This window comes from Asparagus officinalis, chromosome 1, assembly GCF_001876935.1.
Source record: "Asparagus officinalis chromosome 1, Aspof.V1, whole genome shotgun sequence".
Lineage (NCBI taxonomy): Eukaryota > Viridiplantae > Streptophyta > Magnoliopsida > Asparagales > Asparagaceae > Asparagus > Asparagus officinalis.
This window is the reverse complement of record NC_033794.1, coordinates 130,448,937-130,463,239: the sequence shown is the minus strand read 5'-3', so window position 1 is coordinate 130,463,239 and position 14,303 is coordinate 130,448,937. Positions and strand designations below refer to the sequence as shown.

Below are 14,303 nucleotides of genomic sequence, written 5' to 3'. Positions count from 1 at the left end.
CTTAATCCTTCTAAATAAGAGTATTAGTAAACCCCTCATTTTGAGGGGCTAACTCATTTTAATCCCTCTAGAGGTGTTAGCTTAATTAACCCTCATGCATTTTTACGTTTGGAAAATTATAAAGAGTTAACTCACTTTAACCCTTTATGTTTGGGAGATTAAGAAGGAGTTATGTCTCATTAACCTCTCACTTAACCCTTTGCCAAACGGCACCTCGAGGAACAATACATGGGTTTTTTGGGGGGTTATGGTGATCAGTGGCCTAGATGAGATTTTGAAGGCAGAAGACGATTGCTTTAGGTGGTAAAATTGGTGGGTTTGAAGGGAATTTGATAACCGAGGTGGTTTCTGGCATTAATGGTGAAAAATTAAGGAAAGTGTTAGAGATATCACAATCAAGGAGTTAATTCTTTGTATGTATCAGGTTTTCTCTATGTAGTTTTTTTTTTTTTTTCTTTTTTTTTTTTGCCCCCTTTTAGCTTGTTTACTTAAATAAATTATTATTGAGATCTTAATATTACATACTTTTACCCCCCAAAAAAGTTATGGTTTTAAGATATCCTGCTACAAAACCTAAGATTTATCCTGGTGAGCCCTGTTCAACCGAGCATGTTACTATCCGATTCCCCTCTGTAATTCCCTTGTATGCAAGTTTTACGCATCGGTCTACTATTTGACTAAGTTTTGTGAATGTGAAGCGTGTGCTAGCTACAACTGATCCTAATGTGCTGGTAATGAGATGATCACATATGAACTTCTCCAAATAAAACCAATACATGGACATGATCAGCGCATAGTTTTACATATAAACATCTCCGCATTTTAACCAACACGAGAGCATGGCATCATAAAACACACAAATTAATGAACCGACCCCTAGCTAGTAACTATACCCCTTGACGTACAAGCTCTCAGCCGCAGCACCATCGCCTGCACTTCCACCAGCGTACTTCCCCAGCGTCGCCTTCCGGAATGTGATGCGGCCTCTGGCAGGCCCTCGCCAGGAGACGCCGACGCTGGAGCCGCGGCGGCCGATGTTCTGGCCTTGCTTCCTCCGCCATTCTTGATGGTGCTCTGCTGCAGAGCCCGGCCGAAGGAGAAGGAGAGGGTCCATGGCTTCAGGAGGTCGAGCTTGTTCATCGCGTCGAGGTTCAGTGTCGCGTCTTCCTCGCTCTGGCCGCCGGAGAGGAACACGATGCCTGGCACCGCCGGAGGGACCGTGCGCCGGAGGGCCTTCACCGTGTGCTCCGCGATTATCTGGGGCGTCACCTGTAAATTAAGTGTTTAATTGCAAATTATCTGAAGTTCAGGTTGGCTCCTTTCCTTCGTGCGTTTACGTCCTCTTTTCATATGTTACTGAATACGGATACGGATACGGATATTGATCTGATATATATATATATATATATTGATCTTAATGCCCGTACGTTTTGAACAACAGGCCTACCCCTCGTATCGATTGAAAAAGGTTACCGTGGAGATGTAAATACGTACGTGGTGCCTATGTTTTCTATGACAATCATCGTTTCATGTTAATTAGTTAGTTTTTAAACTCAAGTGGGAATCTTGTGGGGTTGTTTTTAAGAAATGTCCGACTCTGGCCTTCACATGATTTCGAATGGTCAGTTTAGCAAAATCGATCTTTTTTAACATGTTGGTCAAAAAGTTGTCTATTTTGTTAAATATTTAGCAAAACGATCCGTTTAAATGAACAATAAGGAGAATATATATTTTTTGCAAAATTATATGAACAAGCTACTAGTAATTAATTAACATCATCAAGTTAGTTACCTTAGGGCTGTCTGAGCCGGGGGTCACCATGTTAGGCTTCAACAGCGTCCCCTCCAGCAGCACATGATGCTCGTTCAACGCCTTGTACGTCGCCGCCAGCACCTTCTCCGTCACCGCTGCGCACTTCTCGATACCGTGGCCTCCGTCGGTCAGTATCTCCGGCTCGACGATGGGCACCAGGCCGTTCTCCTGGCATATGATCGCGTACCTCGCAAGCCCCTGCGCGTTCTGCTGTATCGACAGCTCTATGGCTCTGTTGCTCCGATCTTCAGCACGGCCCGCCACTTTGCGAACCGAGCCCCGGCCTGGTAGTACTTGGCGCTGTTGAAAGAGCTGCAGGTTATTCTCCGGCATGCAGTTTAACCCCTATGAAATAAACGTATTGCACGTAACCTATTGATCTTTTAGTTGCAGTTTGGCAAAAGGTTAAGTGAGAGGTTAAGTAGACTTAACCCTGCGAAACACAAAAAAATTATATAAAGGTTAAAGTTAGTTAACCCTCTATAATTTGCCAAACACAAAATATATAGGAAGGTTAAGCTAACCCCTCTAGAGAGATTAAAATTAGTTAAACCCCCTCAAAATGAGGGGTTTACAAATATTTCTATTTAGAAGGATTAAGAGCTAACCCCTCTAATTATAAAGAAAATGGTCAAAATCATTGTTATTCCCAAACACTAAAAATGATCAATAAAGTTTAAAATAAAAATTATATAACAGATTAATAATTTAGCCATTCGGATTACCGAATGGGTTAACTATGTTAATCCTTCTCCTTCGGGTTGACTGCAGATAACTAGGGTTCTTCCAGCTAGCGCTACGCTTCTAAACTTATTACCCTTGCAGTTTGATTTTTTTTTTTCAATTTTTTGATATTTTTTGCTCCTCCTCATGATGAGTGAAATTTTGTCACGTATTAGCTGCGGGTGAAATTAGTGAGTCTATCTGAAAGTAAAAGAATCAAAATAATTATGTACGGGGGTTCATCTAAGGAAATCAGACACGTGAATGATAAGTTATATAATAAGTTATATAATAAACCTCCGACGTACGTACGTACCATCGTGCGCCGAGCGAGTCGAACCCCTGGGTAGTCGTCTCGCCGTTGGTACCGGCGATGTCAACCGTCCCCTTATCGACCTTGATGCCAGGGATGACGTTGCTCTCGACGAGGACATCGACGAAGGGTTTGCCGGAGACGGTTGACTGGTAGAGGGTTTCTTCGAAGAGGATGACGCCGGAGAGGTACCGGAGGGCGCCAGGGGCTCGCGGAGAGCTTGGCGGTGTGACTCGACGTTCTCGACGTTGATGCTGTGCGAGGCGCTTGGCGCGATGGGTCTCGTCGGCGGCGAGGATGCCCTTGCCTGGGGTGGCTATGGCCTTGGCTGTCTTGATGAGCTCGTCTGAAAAACAATATTACGTAAAATAATTATAGTTTATGCAAATATAATGTTTACCATATATAAGTAGCCAAATTCTTGGTGATAGATATTAGGTGTTGCCCCCTCTAGCCTCTAGGCTTGTGAGGGAATTTTTTTTTTTCCTTTACATTCCTATATAACAAAAAAAAAGAAATAAATAAAAATAACTCTTGAAGTGGGTCCCATTCTATCTTTACCCTGTCCAATCTTTTTCTTTCAGGGTCCATCCAACATAAGAAACACTAGAGGCACACCCTTGGACACAATCCCAACCACACCCCCTCATCTGTACAGTACAGGGGGGCCTCACATGGGATTTTTTTTAAAAATCCCATGTGGGGCCCCCTGCACTGTAGCAGGTGAGGGGGTGTGGTTAGGATTGTGTCCAATGGTGTGTCTCTAGTGCCACTCATCCAACATTTAGTGCATAGTTTAGAATAATGTTTGTATTTTTCATACTTCTCAAAAAAGAAGATGCCATTATTTTGTCTAATCCATGATGAAATAAAGAATTTATATATACATTTTATCTATAGTATGAAAATAATATCGAATGTTTAATTAGTACAAGTTGCTTCATGATGTATTCTAGTCTCTTGTAATTTCAAACTCTAATGTAGAGCAAATCTTTCTGACTTATTCAAACACTGATGTTTCCCCTAAGGGGCTGTTTGGTTCGTTTCCTTGATATAGAGAAATGCAATTCCATGTAAAGAAACACAAGTTTTGAGTTTTCCAAACTTTTCCAAGAAATAAATTGTTTTGCTTTGGTTCGCACATAAAAAATGGTAGGAAACCAATGTATTTATTTTTCTTGTGTTTGGTTCGCATAGAAAACTTTTGTAAACAAAGCAGAGAAGGAAAAAATCTGACGTGGCAGAGTTTTTATCAATTTCACTTGGTTGGGGAAGGAAATCGGAAAGGGAAAAAAATCTTAGTTGGCGGCGATTTTAGCAGAGTTTTCCCTTTTCCATCCGAGCGAACCAAAGCGGCACAAAGAAATGGACGGAAACAAAAAAGCTGACGTGGAGGGCTAAAAATCTGACGTGGAGGGGTTTTCTGAGTTTTCCACCCCTTATAATAGCGAACCAAACAGCCCCTAAAAAATTATGAAGAAAATTGCTAATTTCCTAATGAGAATACATAAATTAAATATGAGAGACTACACCCACACTTCACTGTGGACTAATGTTAAATATTAAAAGGAAAACTAGTTAAGAGGAAAAAAGTGGCAGACTAGTGTGAGCCGAGCTCCTAAAACAACAATGCACTAACATACTTACACGCTCTCTTTCCCCTTCATATATAATCATTAAATGCCATTCTTAGGACAAGCTTTTCTCAACAACGTGTATAACACCTCAGGAAGCTTTTAGTTGTACAAAACTCATCGAAAATACACACACAATTACATACATAAATGAGTAAACCGGGAGCTAGTATGTCCTCTGATCGATATGTTGCTGACATGCATGAAACATATCCATACCGCCATAGTAACGATGTTATCACGTACATTTAGATCATAACTAACTTTTTGAATATATATACGACATATGAGCAACACACCAGTCAAGATTACAGAGAGACGGACTGATTCTTGCTCTTCCCTACGTGTAAATACACATTTATTTACAATATCATAGAGAGAGAGAGACATTGGTGTTAAGCATATATACCTGCATATTTCCCCACAAAGGCAGACATGATATCCTCTTCTAAGCAAGATCCAAAGCCTAAACCTCAAAAAAGTCACCTTTTAGAAGGTGCACGGTCATCTTAATTATATAAGCTCCACACATATAACGTAAGCTCTGAGGAGGGAATATTCCCAAAAGGATCTTTACGGTGCTAGGCGGACACGTGTCGACCATTGAACCAGGGGTGTTCATCAAGCAAGGATAAGGAGGACGGGTGGAGCCGTTAATTTGGCGCCTTATCCTTCGTGCAAACGTGGGGTTGGGATTTTTAGTGGAAGTGAAGATTTTGGGGTTGGATTATTTATTTATGCTCCCTCCTCTTGTAGCTCTCTTTTCGGCCGATGTGAGCCTAGTACACTAATTAAGATGGCTAGCTCTCCATGCTTAAATTTGTAACGTTTGTTGGATGAAGAAGAAGATGGACATGCAAATATATAATTGGTAGACATGGATATAGATATTGTTTTGTTGATATATATGTTATCATAACATAATGAGCACAAATGTATAATTGGTAGACATGGAGCTTTTCATTAAATCTTTGACGGTAGATCAAAATAGCTAGGCTGTGACAGTAATATCCTCTTTTACTACTGATCATCATACTGAAAGTTGTAGCCCTGAAGTACGTAGGAGCCAGTAAAGGATGCGGTGGGAAGTCACTTTCATCCTTTAATGTTGAGATTGGTATGTCGATTAGAGAATCTTTAACAGTCTATTCGTGATATATATACGTTTTTTTGGGAACTTATTTTACCTCCGTGGTCTACTTTTGGCAGATAGATCACTAGGTGAAATTTATCTTTATGCTAAAATGAATGAATCTATCCAAACGTAAAAACCATCAAAAGATCGATTAGGTTAGTTCCACGTAATTCCCTTGAACTTTGGAGGGGGTTTCACATAAGCCTCCTGAGTTTTTAGGTGTCTCACAAAACATTCTTGTAACTTTGAACTTTTCTCACTGAACCCCTTTCATTTATAAATAAATAAATTTTTCTTGAGAAACAACAAACCCCAAAACTTTGAAGAGGAGTTACGATGCTTGCTTGTAAATGACAAATGAAATTTTTTTAAGATTTTTTTCGAGTGAGACAAAGTTAAAAGGGTAAATTAACCAAGAAAAAATGTCATCTAAGGGGCTGTTTGCAGATTCAAACTACAAAGTAAGAAGTTCTAAAACGCAAATTTCATGCTCAAATAATTAACCATTATTCATATTATAACCCAGCCACTGTGACAAAGTGATTCAGGTTCAGATCGATAGCAAGTATCGGTTCGACTTAATTGTGACCCGTAGCATGTAGTACATATTTTATAATTCATGTAGTATATATTATTCATATTCTAGAATGGGGCCTTAATTAACCACATTATATGCAATTGTCATTCTAATTAAACAACCACAAACAGTCATCAGAGCTCTAATTAATCAACGTGCACCAAAAAAAATTCTCACTCCATCTTCCAGAGTACAGAAAGAAACAAAACCCCGTGCACGCCGCCCGCGGCGGCCACCGCCGCAGCCCTCTCGTCCACCGCTCCGTCGACCCGCCCTCCTCCTCGCCCTCTGCGTCTCGCGCCCGCGTGAATATGAACAGCGCGTGCCCCGCCCAGGCGCCGCCGAACAGCCAATCGTGCACGTCCCAAAACACCTGCACGCGGCACTGTTCGTCGACCATCACGTCTCGTTCCCGGAACTTCCACTGCAGGTGCTCACCCGGACCACCACCCGCCCCGTCCACGCTTATCCACATCTCCGGCTCCTTCGACCCCGGTATCGAGTTCTCGATCAAGATATCGTGCTCCTTCCTCCTCCTCTCGTCGAACCTCACCCTCGTGCAGAAGCTTCTCTTCCCGAACACGTTCTCCTTCTTCGTCACCAGCGTGGCTTCCTCCAGCGACGGGCGCGATCTGGTCCTCTTATACGCTTCCTTCTTACAGTCGCCGAGCAGCAGTACGACTTCCTCGTTACAGACGAGGGCGACTCCTCGTACGACGAGAGCGAACGAGTACCCGCGGACGGGCTCGCGGCCCCGACGAGAACTTCGCGGCCGGAGGTCCAGATGACGTCGACGCGGCGGCTGTCGACGTCGAAGGGTTCTTCGCCCTTCCTCGACCAGAATGGCCAGGGCTTGAGGTCGACCTTGCAGGTGAAAGCGTCGCGGCGCTCGGGACGAGGATTTGTCGACGGTGACGGAGAGGGAGTATCTGTTGATGAGGCTTCTTGACCAGACCACCGTGACGCGCGGTGGGCGTCGACGATTTTCGCTTGGTTATACCGAGATCACGGAGCATGGGCGGCTTTATTGGCCGCTCCGGCGGCGACGGAGGACGACTCGTCGCCGGAATGAGGAGCGGCGGCGGCGGCGGCGTGTGCTCGGCTCCTCCATCGATCATTTGACGCAATGTACGTTGCAATTGTGTTGCAAATTTTGGAGAATTTTTTTTTTTGATTGAAAATGTTTGATGATGATGAGATGCTTTCGGTAATCTGATTGCCAAAAGAAATGATTTGAAGGTAGTTAGCTTTGACGTTTGTTTTTTCCTCTGTTCAACATTTTTTTTTTTTTTTTGAATTGATGCCTTTAATTGTTATTATTCTATAGTTAGCAAAAGAGCTGCCTTGATTCCCGGTGAGAACGCAAATAATTAGTCCGTCCGTTTGTTGATAGATTGAGATTTATTGACTATTTCAACAGTGTTTTTTTCAAATGGCTAGCTTGTTTTCAATTTTTTTTTTTTAATTTTATGGAAGGCAAGGTTTTGATCTCGGATGACTTTAATTACAACACAGAGTTTGCATGAGACACGTGTTAAAATCAGTTCAAAACCTTCTCTTCATCAAGGTATTAGTTAATGAGTTGATGGGACTTTCTCAGCCCTCGTGACCTACCCACCAAATAAATAAATAAAAAGAGCTACAATATTATCTAGGGTTTTTTCATGGTAATCCTTTGAATTTTTCATGTTCTAAAATTAGCCCCTTCAGCCAATGAAATTGCTATCTCAAGTTACTTTGAAATTAGTTCCCTGGATTATTAAATTAAATTGCTGTCATGTTCCCCATTTCTCATAAGTTGTTGCAAATTAATCTCTTCTTGTCACAACTAGTTTGATGGTCACATCACATCATTAAGTCACTACTGCATGAGCATATAAAAGAGTCCATAAGGCAAGGGCACATGATGATCACGTAACAGATTCTTTTGATGGTGGTGGGTATTCACCCCTCATCGCTGCATAAATTTTAGCTTTAAGGGGATGTTTGGTTGGGTTGTTTTTGTTTGAAAGTTATTGTGGCTGTCAGGTAGTTGTCAGGTTACAGTAATTTTCACTTGTTTACATTGTTTGGTTGTGCAAAAAAAAAATATTGATGTGACAGTTAAAAATCCAATGTGGCAGCTTCTGAGCATATCTCCTCAAAATATGGTGTTTTTGGGCGAAAGTTACTGTAGCTGTCAGAGTCAGTTTTCAATTTTCAACCTGGTTTCTGACTACAGTAACTTTCACCTAATGAACCAAACGGGCCCTTAAATTAACGTTGCCGGAGAAACTAAAACTATCATATTGGGAGAATGGGAGGTGTGTCCTATTAAAAAAGACCAGGATAGCCAATATGAAACCTATCTTCACGCTTGTTTTCTCTATGATAAGAGCATGTGGCATTGGCGCCTATTGTTGTTCAGCCCAAACACTAACTTTGCATAATACATTTCTCATAAGAAAACTATAGATATATCAACAGTGAAATTTAAATTAACAAATAAGTATTGCATGCAATATTTGCTGCTGCAAATATTTGCTGCAATTTATTTTGCTAAAAGAAACTTTATAGGTACTAATTTACATAAATCCTTTGCGTTCTCAGGTTCTCTCTCGCCGCGTCATAAGCCCTAATTGCATTTCCCGCTCTCGGTACCCTCTCAATTAGGGCTTTTTTCCTTTCAATGTTCTTGATCACGAAATTAAAGATGGCCATTTTTGCAGCAAATCGAGGGCTTCAAATCTCTTTAGAGATCAAATCTCGAAGTCTTCTAATCTCTTCACTGTAAGTTGCAAATTTAGTAAAGTTTCCATTTTTATGACATTTATATGAAATTTGACTTCATTCTAGGGCAAAGAAAGAGTATAGTACCTCAGGCCCAGTCCGCTACGTTCCTAAGAGTCATACCCAGATCAAGAACCCCCAAAAAGCTCCGGCTTTGGGGAGTTGTGAGAAGAAAGAAGGCATTTTCGTCAAAAATAGGGCTTTGGAGAGTAAGAGGAATGCTAGTAGGTTACCCAAGTTTCATAATTTTCACGCTGAACATTGTAAGTTTCTTGCTTTCCAAGCTCTCTGTGATCGATGCCGTGTTTCTGTTTAATGGTGAAAATCTTTGCGCTGGAATAGGAGTTGAATTTCAAACTTAATACATGTTCATAAGGGAGAGGGGGTTGTCACCAATTTTTCCTTCTCAAAATTCTACTGAATGAGTGGATGAGGAGGGTTATCTAAAATTTACCCTCTTGATGTGTTTGGCATCACCATGTGGGTACTATTTCCTACCTATGTATTTTGAAATTTGGAAGTGGCATTCTTTGCATGGAAGTTCATTCGAGGAGTCTAACGAGTGAACTTGAAATATGAGAAGGGTCCAGTTTCGATATCAAGATAATTTCATATTAAACCAGTGTGAATTCTGACCATGATAAGTATTTCCTTTTCGATTGAAAACTGAAGGTCTTACGGTCATGTCTAGAGATCCTTTTAGTCATGTATAAAGGGTATGTTATAGTATGTAGACTGAAATTTTTAGTTAGAACACATGTTCTGTTTTCCATATGAAAAAAAGCTGAGGGTGTGTTGGCTCAGTCTTGTTGCGTTACTCTTTACAAGTATGTATCTATAAGTTTTGGCTGTTTTCCTTTTCTTAGTATATCGACTGGGCACTTTACTTTCGAGTAACTTAACTCAGTTGAAGCTTCCCGTGCTTTTTAAGATACAGCTGTATCATCAATTCTAATGCTATAAATTATAATGACCTAATTCTGTTAGCTAAAAATTGCTGGAAGTTATATATATGGAGGTAATTAGCCTAATCTTGCGCGTTACGTGGGTCATTTTGTACTGTGATTGAATAAGTTTAAACATCATCAGTGCCACCGACTGAGTTGTCATGAACATTGTGAACTTTGTAGCAATAAATTGAAACTTTGTTTTCTTTAACAGAAACCAACTGATTTTCATTGTTTATGAATCCAAAGCAAGTGACATCTTCGAGCAAGTTGAAGAAGATCCAGAGCTCAACAATGCAAACAGTTTTACCCTTGAATTTATGGATACAGATCTTGGGAGCAATTCTGAACATGCCCTCGATGAGATTTCAAATCCTCATGAAGTCAGTATGAATGAAAAGGGTGATCTCCTCAGCCGTAGCATCAGGCAGGATGCTGAAAAGGTGGCAATTGAGTTGCTTGCAGTGAGGTCAGAATACACATTTCAAATTTCGTCCAATTTTTCCTAAGAGATTATTTCTAGGAGTTATAAGGAACTCAGTGTTCAAGGATGTGTGGTCGTAATCCATGTTAAATTCAGTACAAAATTATTCATCCTTGTTTGTTTTCCTATTCTTGCAGATTTTCTCGGTAACAAACTGCATGTTTTCCTTTTTTGCTGATTCATTTCTGATATGTTCACATGTATTGTGCCCAACTTTTGTCAAGCATTTTAATTTTGAGGATCAAATATGATCTGTAGAGAAATTAAAATTTTATGGTGAGATAAATCAGTAGACATAAACCCCCTGCATTAGAAGTTTAGTGAACATCTCATGTTAGAGAGCACCATCAATGCCTAACGAAGTTAAGCTTTAATGGATGTGTTAAGACATAAAAACAGTTCACTGGAGGGAATGAATATTATTGTTCGTCCAATTCTTCTCAGTCTTCTTACTATTTTATAAGTTTGTGTTAACATGTATAATTCAGTATGTCAAAAAACTTCAATTCTTCTTCGAGATTAAGCTGAAGTCAGTTTAACCGAGAAGAAAAATGAGTCTGCCACTAGTTTCTACAATTATTTATCTTGCCATAGCACAGTAACATATGCATGCATGTTTGTTGAACCGCTTTTTAACATCAGCAATTCTATGTTTCTTATTGACCACTGTGCCATCTGGCAGAGCATTTACAGAACTTGAGCTGAAAAAGAAACTGTGTGGCAAGAAATTTCCTCCGAAGATTGTCGACTCAGTGATCACTGATATTAAGTGCAGGCAAGTTTCTTTCATTATATGCCATGCTTTTGTTTATATTTTTACGCTTATGCATGAAATTATGGAGGAAAACCTAATGAATTGATCCTTTAAGGGGAATGCTGAATGATGGGTTATATGCTGAATCATTCTCTCGGTCACGGTGGCTTTCCTCATCGTGGGGTCCTAGGCGTATCAAACAGGTGATGTTAGATATTTTTTACTCATAGGATTATAGCTATCATATGTTAGCTAGTTGGCAACTATTCAGTCTCCTTATTTGAAGCTTACTGATAGGTTTTTTGCTCACCAGTAAGCTAGGCCTAGAACTAACTGTTGGCACTTTGGATTAAGCAAGTGAAAGAGGCCAAGAATATGTAGTCAAACTACTGCAGATGGAATAAATGTAAGAAGCTAGTAAAAATGTCGCATGATCCATGAGTTCAATTATCAGGATTTTGAGTGGGAAATTCGCTATATCATATTCTTCACAGTGAAGTCTCTTCAGCAATTTATGTTTAATTATTGACCACTTCTCTTGAAGATCTTATTTTTATCATTATGTTCATGTTATATGGCGTTTCTTTTGCTTGGTTATCCTAGAGTTTCAGTAGTTGCACTTTCTTTCCATACTATTTTAAGAGTTCTTTCTTGTATGGAGATAAAAAAGTTTTTAAAAGGAAAAATTTTCTAATAAATGGTTTTTTTTCCTGTGGAATTGTCAATGAAGGAAGGAAAAAAGAAAAATCCATGCACGGTTTTTCCTTGCTATGAAATTACATTGAAGAATAAGAGCATTTTTTTTCCTTTTTGGTGGGATCAGGCACTTGTCCAGAAAGGGGTAAACGTGACAGAAGCAGAGAATGCGATAACACAAGTATTTGAAGGGGACGATGCTGAAGGACAAAGCCAAACAGTGCAGCATGGAATGTCCAAATCCTCGATGGACCGTCTCTTTCTTCAAGCCTCTAAGCAGTGGCTTCGCGGCCAGAATACATCGCCAGAGAATCGCAAGGCTAGGATCGTTCGATGGTTGCAGTACCGAGGGTTCAATTGGGGGGTTACAAGTTTTATACTGAAGAAGCTGGAAGCAGATTATCCCCCGTGAGCATCGTTTTAACTTGTTTAGATTTACTGGCTTAATTTCACCGGTGTTGGCTTAATTGTTGTGTGATTTATGCGCTTATTGGTGTAGAGAAGCATTTCTTGTCGACGAGAAACAGAGAATGCAATTTGTCCCATGATGGGACTAATTTACATGTTTGGATGAATGAATACATTTATAAGGAGGTTGAGCTCTTCAGCTTCTTGTCATTGCAGAGGGTTGTGAGACCAGTCGGCATTAGTTATTTTCAATCCTTTTGTTCTTTAAATTCTTAGTTTTCTAGTATTTCAAAGCATAATGGAGGAATTTATGGATATAACGGGGAGAGGTTATGAGTCATCGGCATGATTTATTTATTTTTTGTTTGTTTGTTTTAATTTATTTTGGTGATTTACACATGTTGTAAGTGAAAATATCATCATTTTGGCCGGGGGATTGTAGAACGTGGGCAAGCAATTCTTGGAGTTCAGAAAAGACAAAATTGAGCTAACAAGATACCAAGCAAGTGGCCTCAGTATTAAACATCTATAAATGCTCAATATGAAGAATTTGCTAAAAATTATTATCCACTTAATTACAAGTGGATTTTCAATGAATTAAGAATTTGCTAAAAATTCATCCACAAAAACTGAACAGATTCTACTTGACAAAATTTCTGCATTAACAAAGAAAACAACCCTCGTATAGGCTCTGTTACTTCACACCCATGTCAGTTTTCTGCGCCAACCATCGAAAAGCAAGGGCAGCATCAGGTTTTCTTCACTTGGTCGCGAATACATATAAACCAAAAGTTTCACAAGATGCGCCCCATACTGTGATAAACTAGGCTAGTTCCTTATTCTGTCACGGTACATTGTTAGATGAATGACATTTACTCACTCCAGAAAATTATGAGCAGGAACAAATCACAGACTTCAGCAGTTTTGATTACATATGGACAAATAATAAGTTAATCACAAGTTGTTTTTCATTCACCTCTATAGCATCTTAAAACGGTATACAAACGCTGGGACATAATTTATAATGTGGGGGAATCTAGACCCGCCACGATATAGAATACAGAAAACCATCTTCGCATACTCTTCTCCAATTCTGAGGGAAGACCTACAGAAAAATGAAACCAGCATGATTAATATATAACAGTCACATGGAATATTTATGAGAGGTATTTGCATGAGAAATCACAAGACTGAGAAATGAAGCAAAGAAGAGACGTGTCCGTTTGAGCAGGGGATCCAGTGTTGATAGATGGACAAAGGATTCTGTGTTGTACCTAATTACAACATCAAAAAGAGCTTATTCCATGTCTCGACTCTTGGTGAACTTCACCACTGATATTATGGCATTGCAGCCAATTAGGTATTATTACCTTTTCTACAAGCATCTTCTTTTCAGTGTTATAAAGTACACAGAAGTTAATGTACTGAGGTCTGGGGAGCATAATTTCATATGCATCTCAAAGTAACAAATAACTTTTACACATCGTTGACCTAGCACATCTCAACCAAAAATGGTATTTGCACGATAATGATCTTGCTGTCTAGAAGCCTACATCAAACCGCTATTTGAAATGTGTCAACCCATGTATCCTCTTATGTCAAATATCATGATTTTCGCTTTCCTTCGTATTCATGTGAATCATGACAACATTCTACTACAAGATATACCAAGACATAGTATAAGAAATGAGTGCATTTAGAGGAGGTTGGTTATTGCTCCTACTAAGGATAAAATGAGAGAGAATTGATTGAGATCGTTTGACGATGTGCAAAAGAGACCACTAAATACGCCAATTCAGAGAAGCGATAGGATTGTAATTAATAGAGCAAGGAGGACTAGAGCTAAGCATAAGAGATTTGGTTAGAAGCAATTAAGAAGGATATGATTGTGGTAAAGTTGATGGAGGAGATGGGCCTTAACAGAACTAAATGGAAGACCCAAAAAGATTTGGTGTGAAGGCACTCTTGTTGCTGTCGCTGTAATATTCTATGTCTTCTCCACAATGTTTTCACATGTCATATATGGTATAGTTAATAGAAGGACCAAACTC

At 39.8% G+C, this 14,303-nt stretch overlaps 3 protein-coding genes and 1 pseudogene across 6 annotated transcripts in view; 1 reads left to right on the top strand and 3 right to left on the bottom strand.

The window, feature by feature from the left end:
- On the bottom strand, positions 764-4,964 carry LOC109844572 (fructose-bisphosphate aldolase 5, cytosolic-like). Its single transcript, XM_020413679.1, is given in 8 exon segments — positions 764-1,048; positions 1,051-1,269; positions 1,792-2,051; positions 2,054-2,112; positions 2,852-3,056; positions 3,059-3,104; positions 3,106-3,194; positions 4,892-4,964. Coding segments are annotated over 8 exon segments (1,074 nt in total). The 5' UTR covers positions 4,920-4,964; the 3' UTR covers positions 764-880.
- LOC109841846 lies at positions 6,273-8,149 on the bottom strand (annotated as a pseudogene).
- LOC109820247 (regulatory protein RecX) lies at positions 8,785-12,504 on the top strand. 3 transcript variants are annotated; one of them, XR_002241837.1, is made up of 7 exons: positions 8,785-8,963; positions 9,030-9,226; positions 10,160-10,379; positions 11,077-11,169; positions 11,264-11,351; positions 11,462-11,554; positions 11,972-12,107. XR_002241837.1 is itself a non-coding variant. In XM_020386470.1 (6 exons), the coding sequence occupies exons 1-6, from the start codon at positions 8,863-8,865 to the stop codon at positions 12,254-12,256; spliced, it is 903 nt and encodes a 300-aa protein (XP_020242059.1). In that variant the 5' UTR covers positions 8,794-8,862; the 3' UTR covers positions 12,257-12,504. The 3 variants fall into 3 exon arrangements, 2 of the variants coding, with proteins under 2 accessions (XP_020242059.1, XP_020241995.1); XM_020386470.1 differs by lacking the exon at positions 11,462-11,554 and having other exon boundaries at positions 8,794-8,963; positions 10,241-10,379; positions 11,972-12,504; XM_020386406.1 differs by lacking the exon at positions 11,462-11,554 and having other exon boundaries at positions 8,794-8,963; positions 11,972-12,504.
- Positions 13,067-14,303, bottom strand: part of LOC109820113 (vacuolar protein sorting-associated protein 32 homolog 2-like) — a 5,230-nt gene continuing 3,993 nt past the window's right edge. For both annotated transcript variants that reach the window (XM_020386301.1, XM_020386232.1), the window contains exon 8: positions 13,067-13,357. The gene's annotated coding sequence lies outside the window, so the exon portion shown is untranslated. The remainder of the gene's footprint in view (positions 13,358-14,303) is intronic.

Coding starts and splice junctions, on each gene's coding strand:
- LOC109820247 (XM_020386406.1), top strand. CDS start 8,863: ATGTTCTTGATCACGAAATTAAAGATGGCCATTTTTGCAGCAAATCGA. Junction 8,964..9,029: donor AGTCTTCTAATCTCTTCACT/GTAAGTTGCAAA, acceptor ACTTCATTCTAG/GGCAAAGAAAGAGTATAGTA. Junction 11,352..11,971: donor GTCCTAGGCGTATCAAACAG/GTGATGTTAGAT, acceptor TGGTGGGATCAG/GCACTTGTCCAGAAAGGGGT.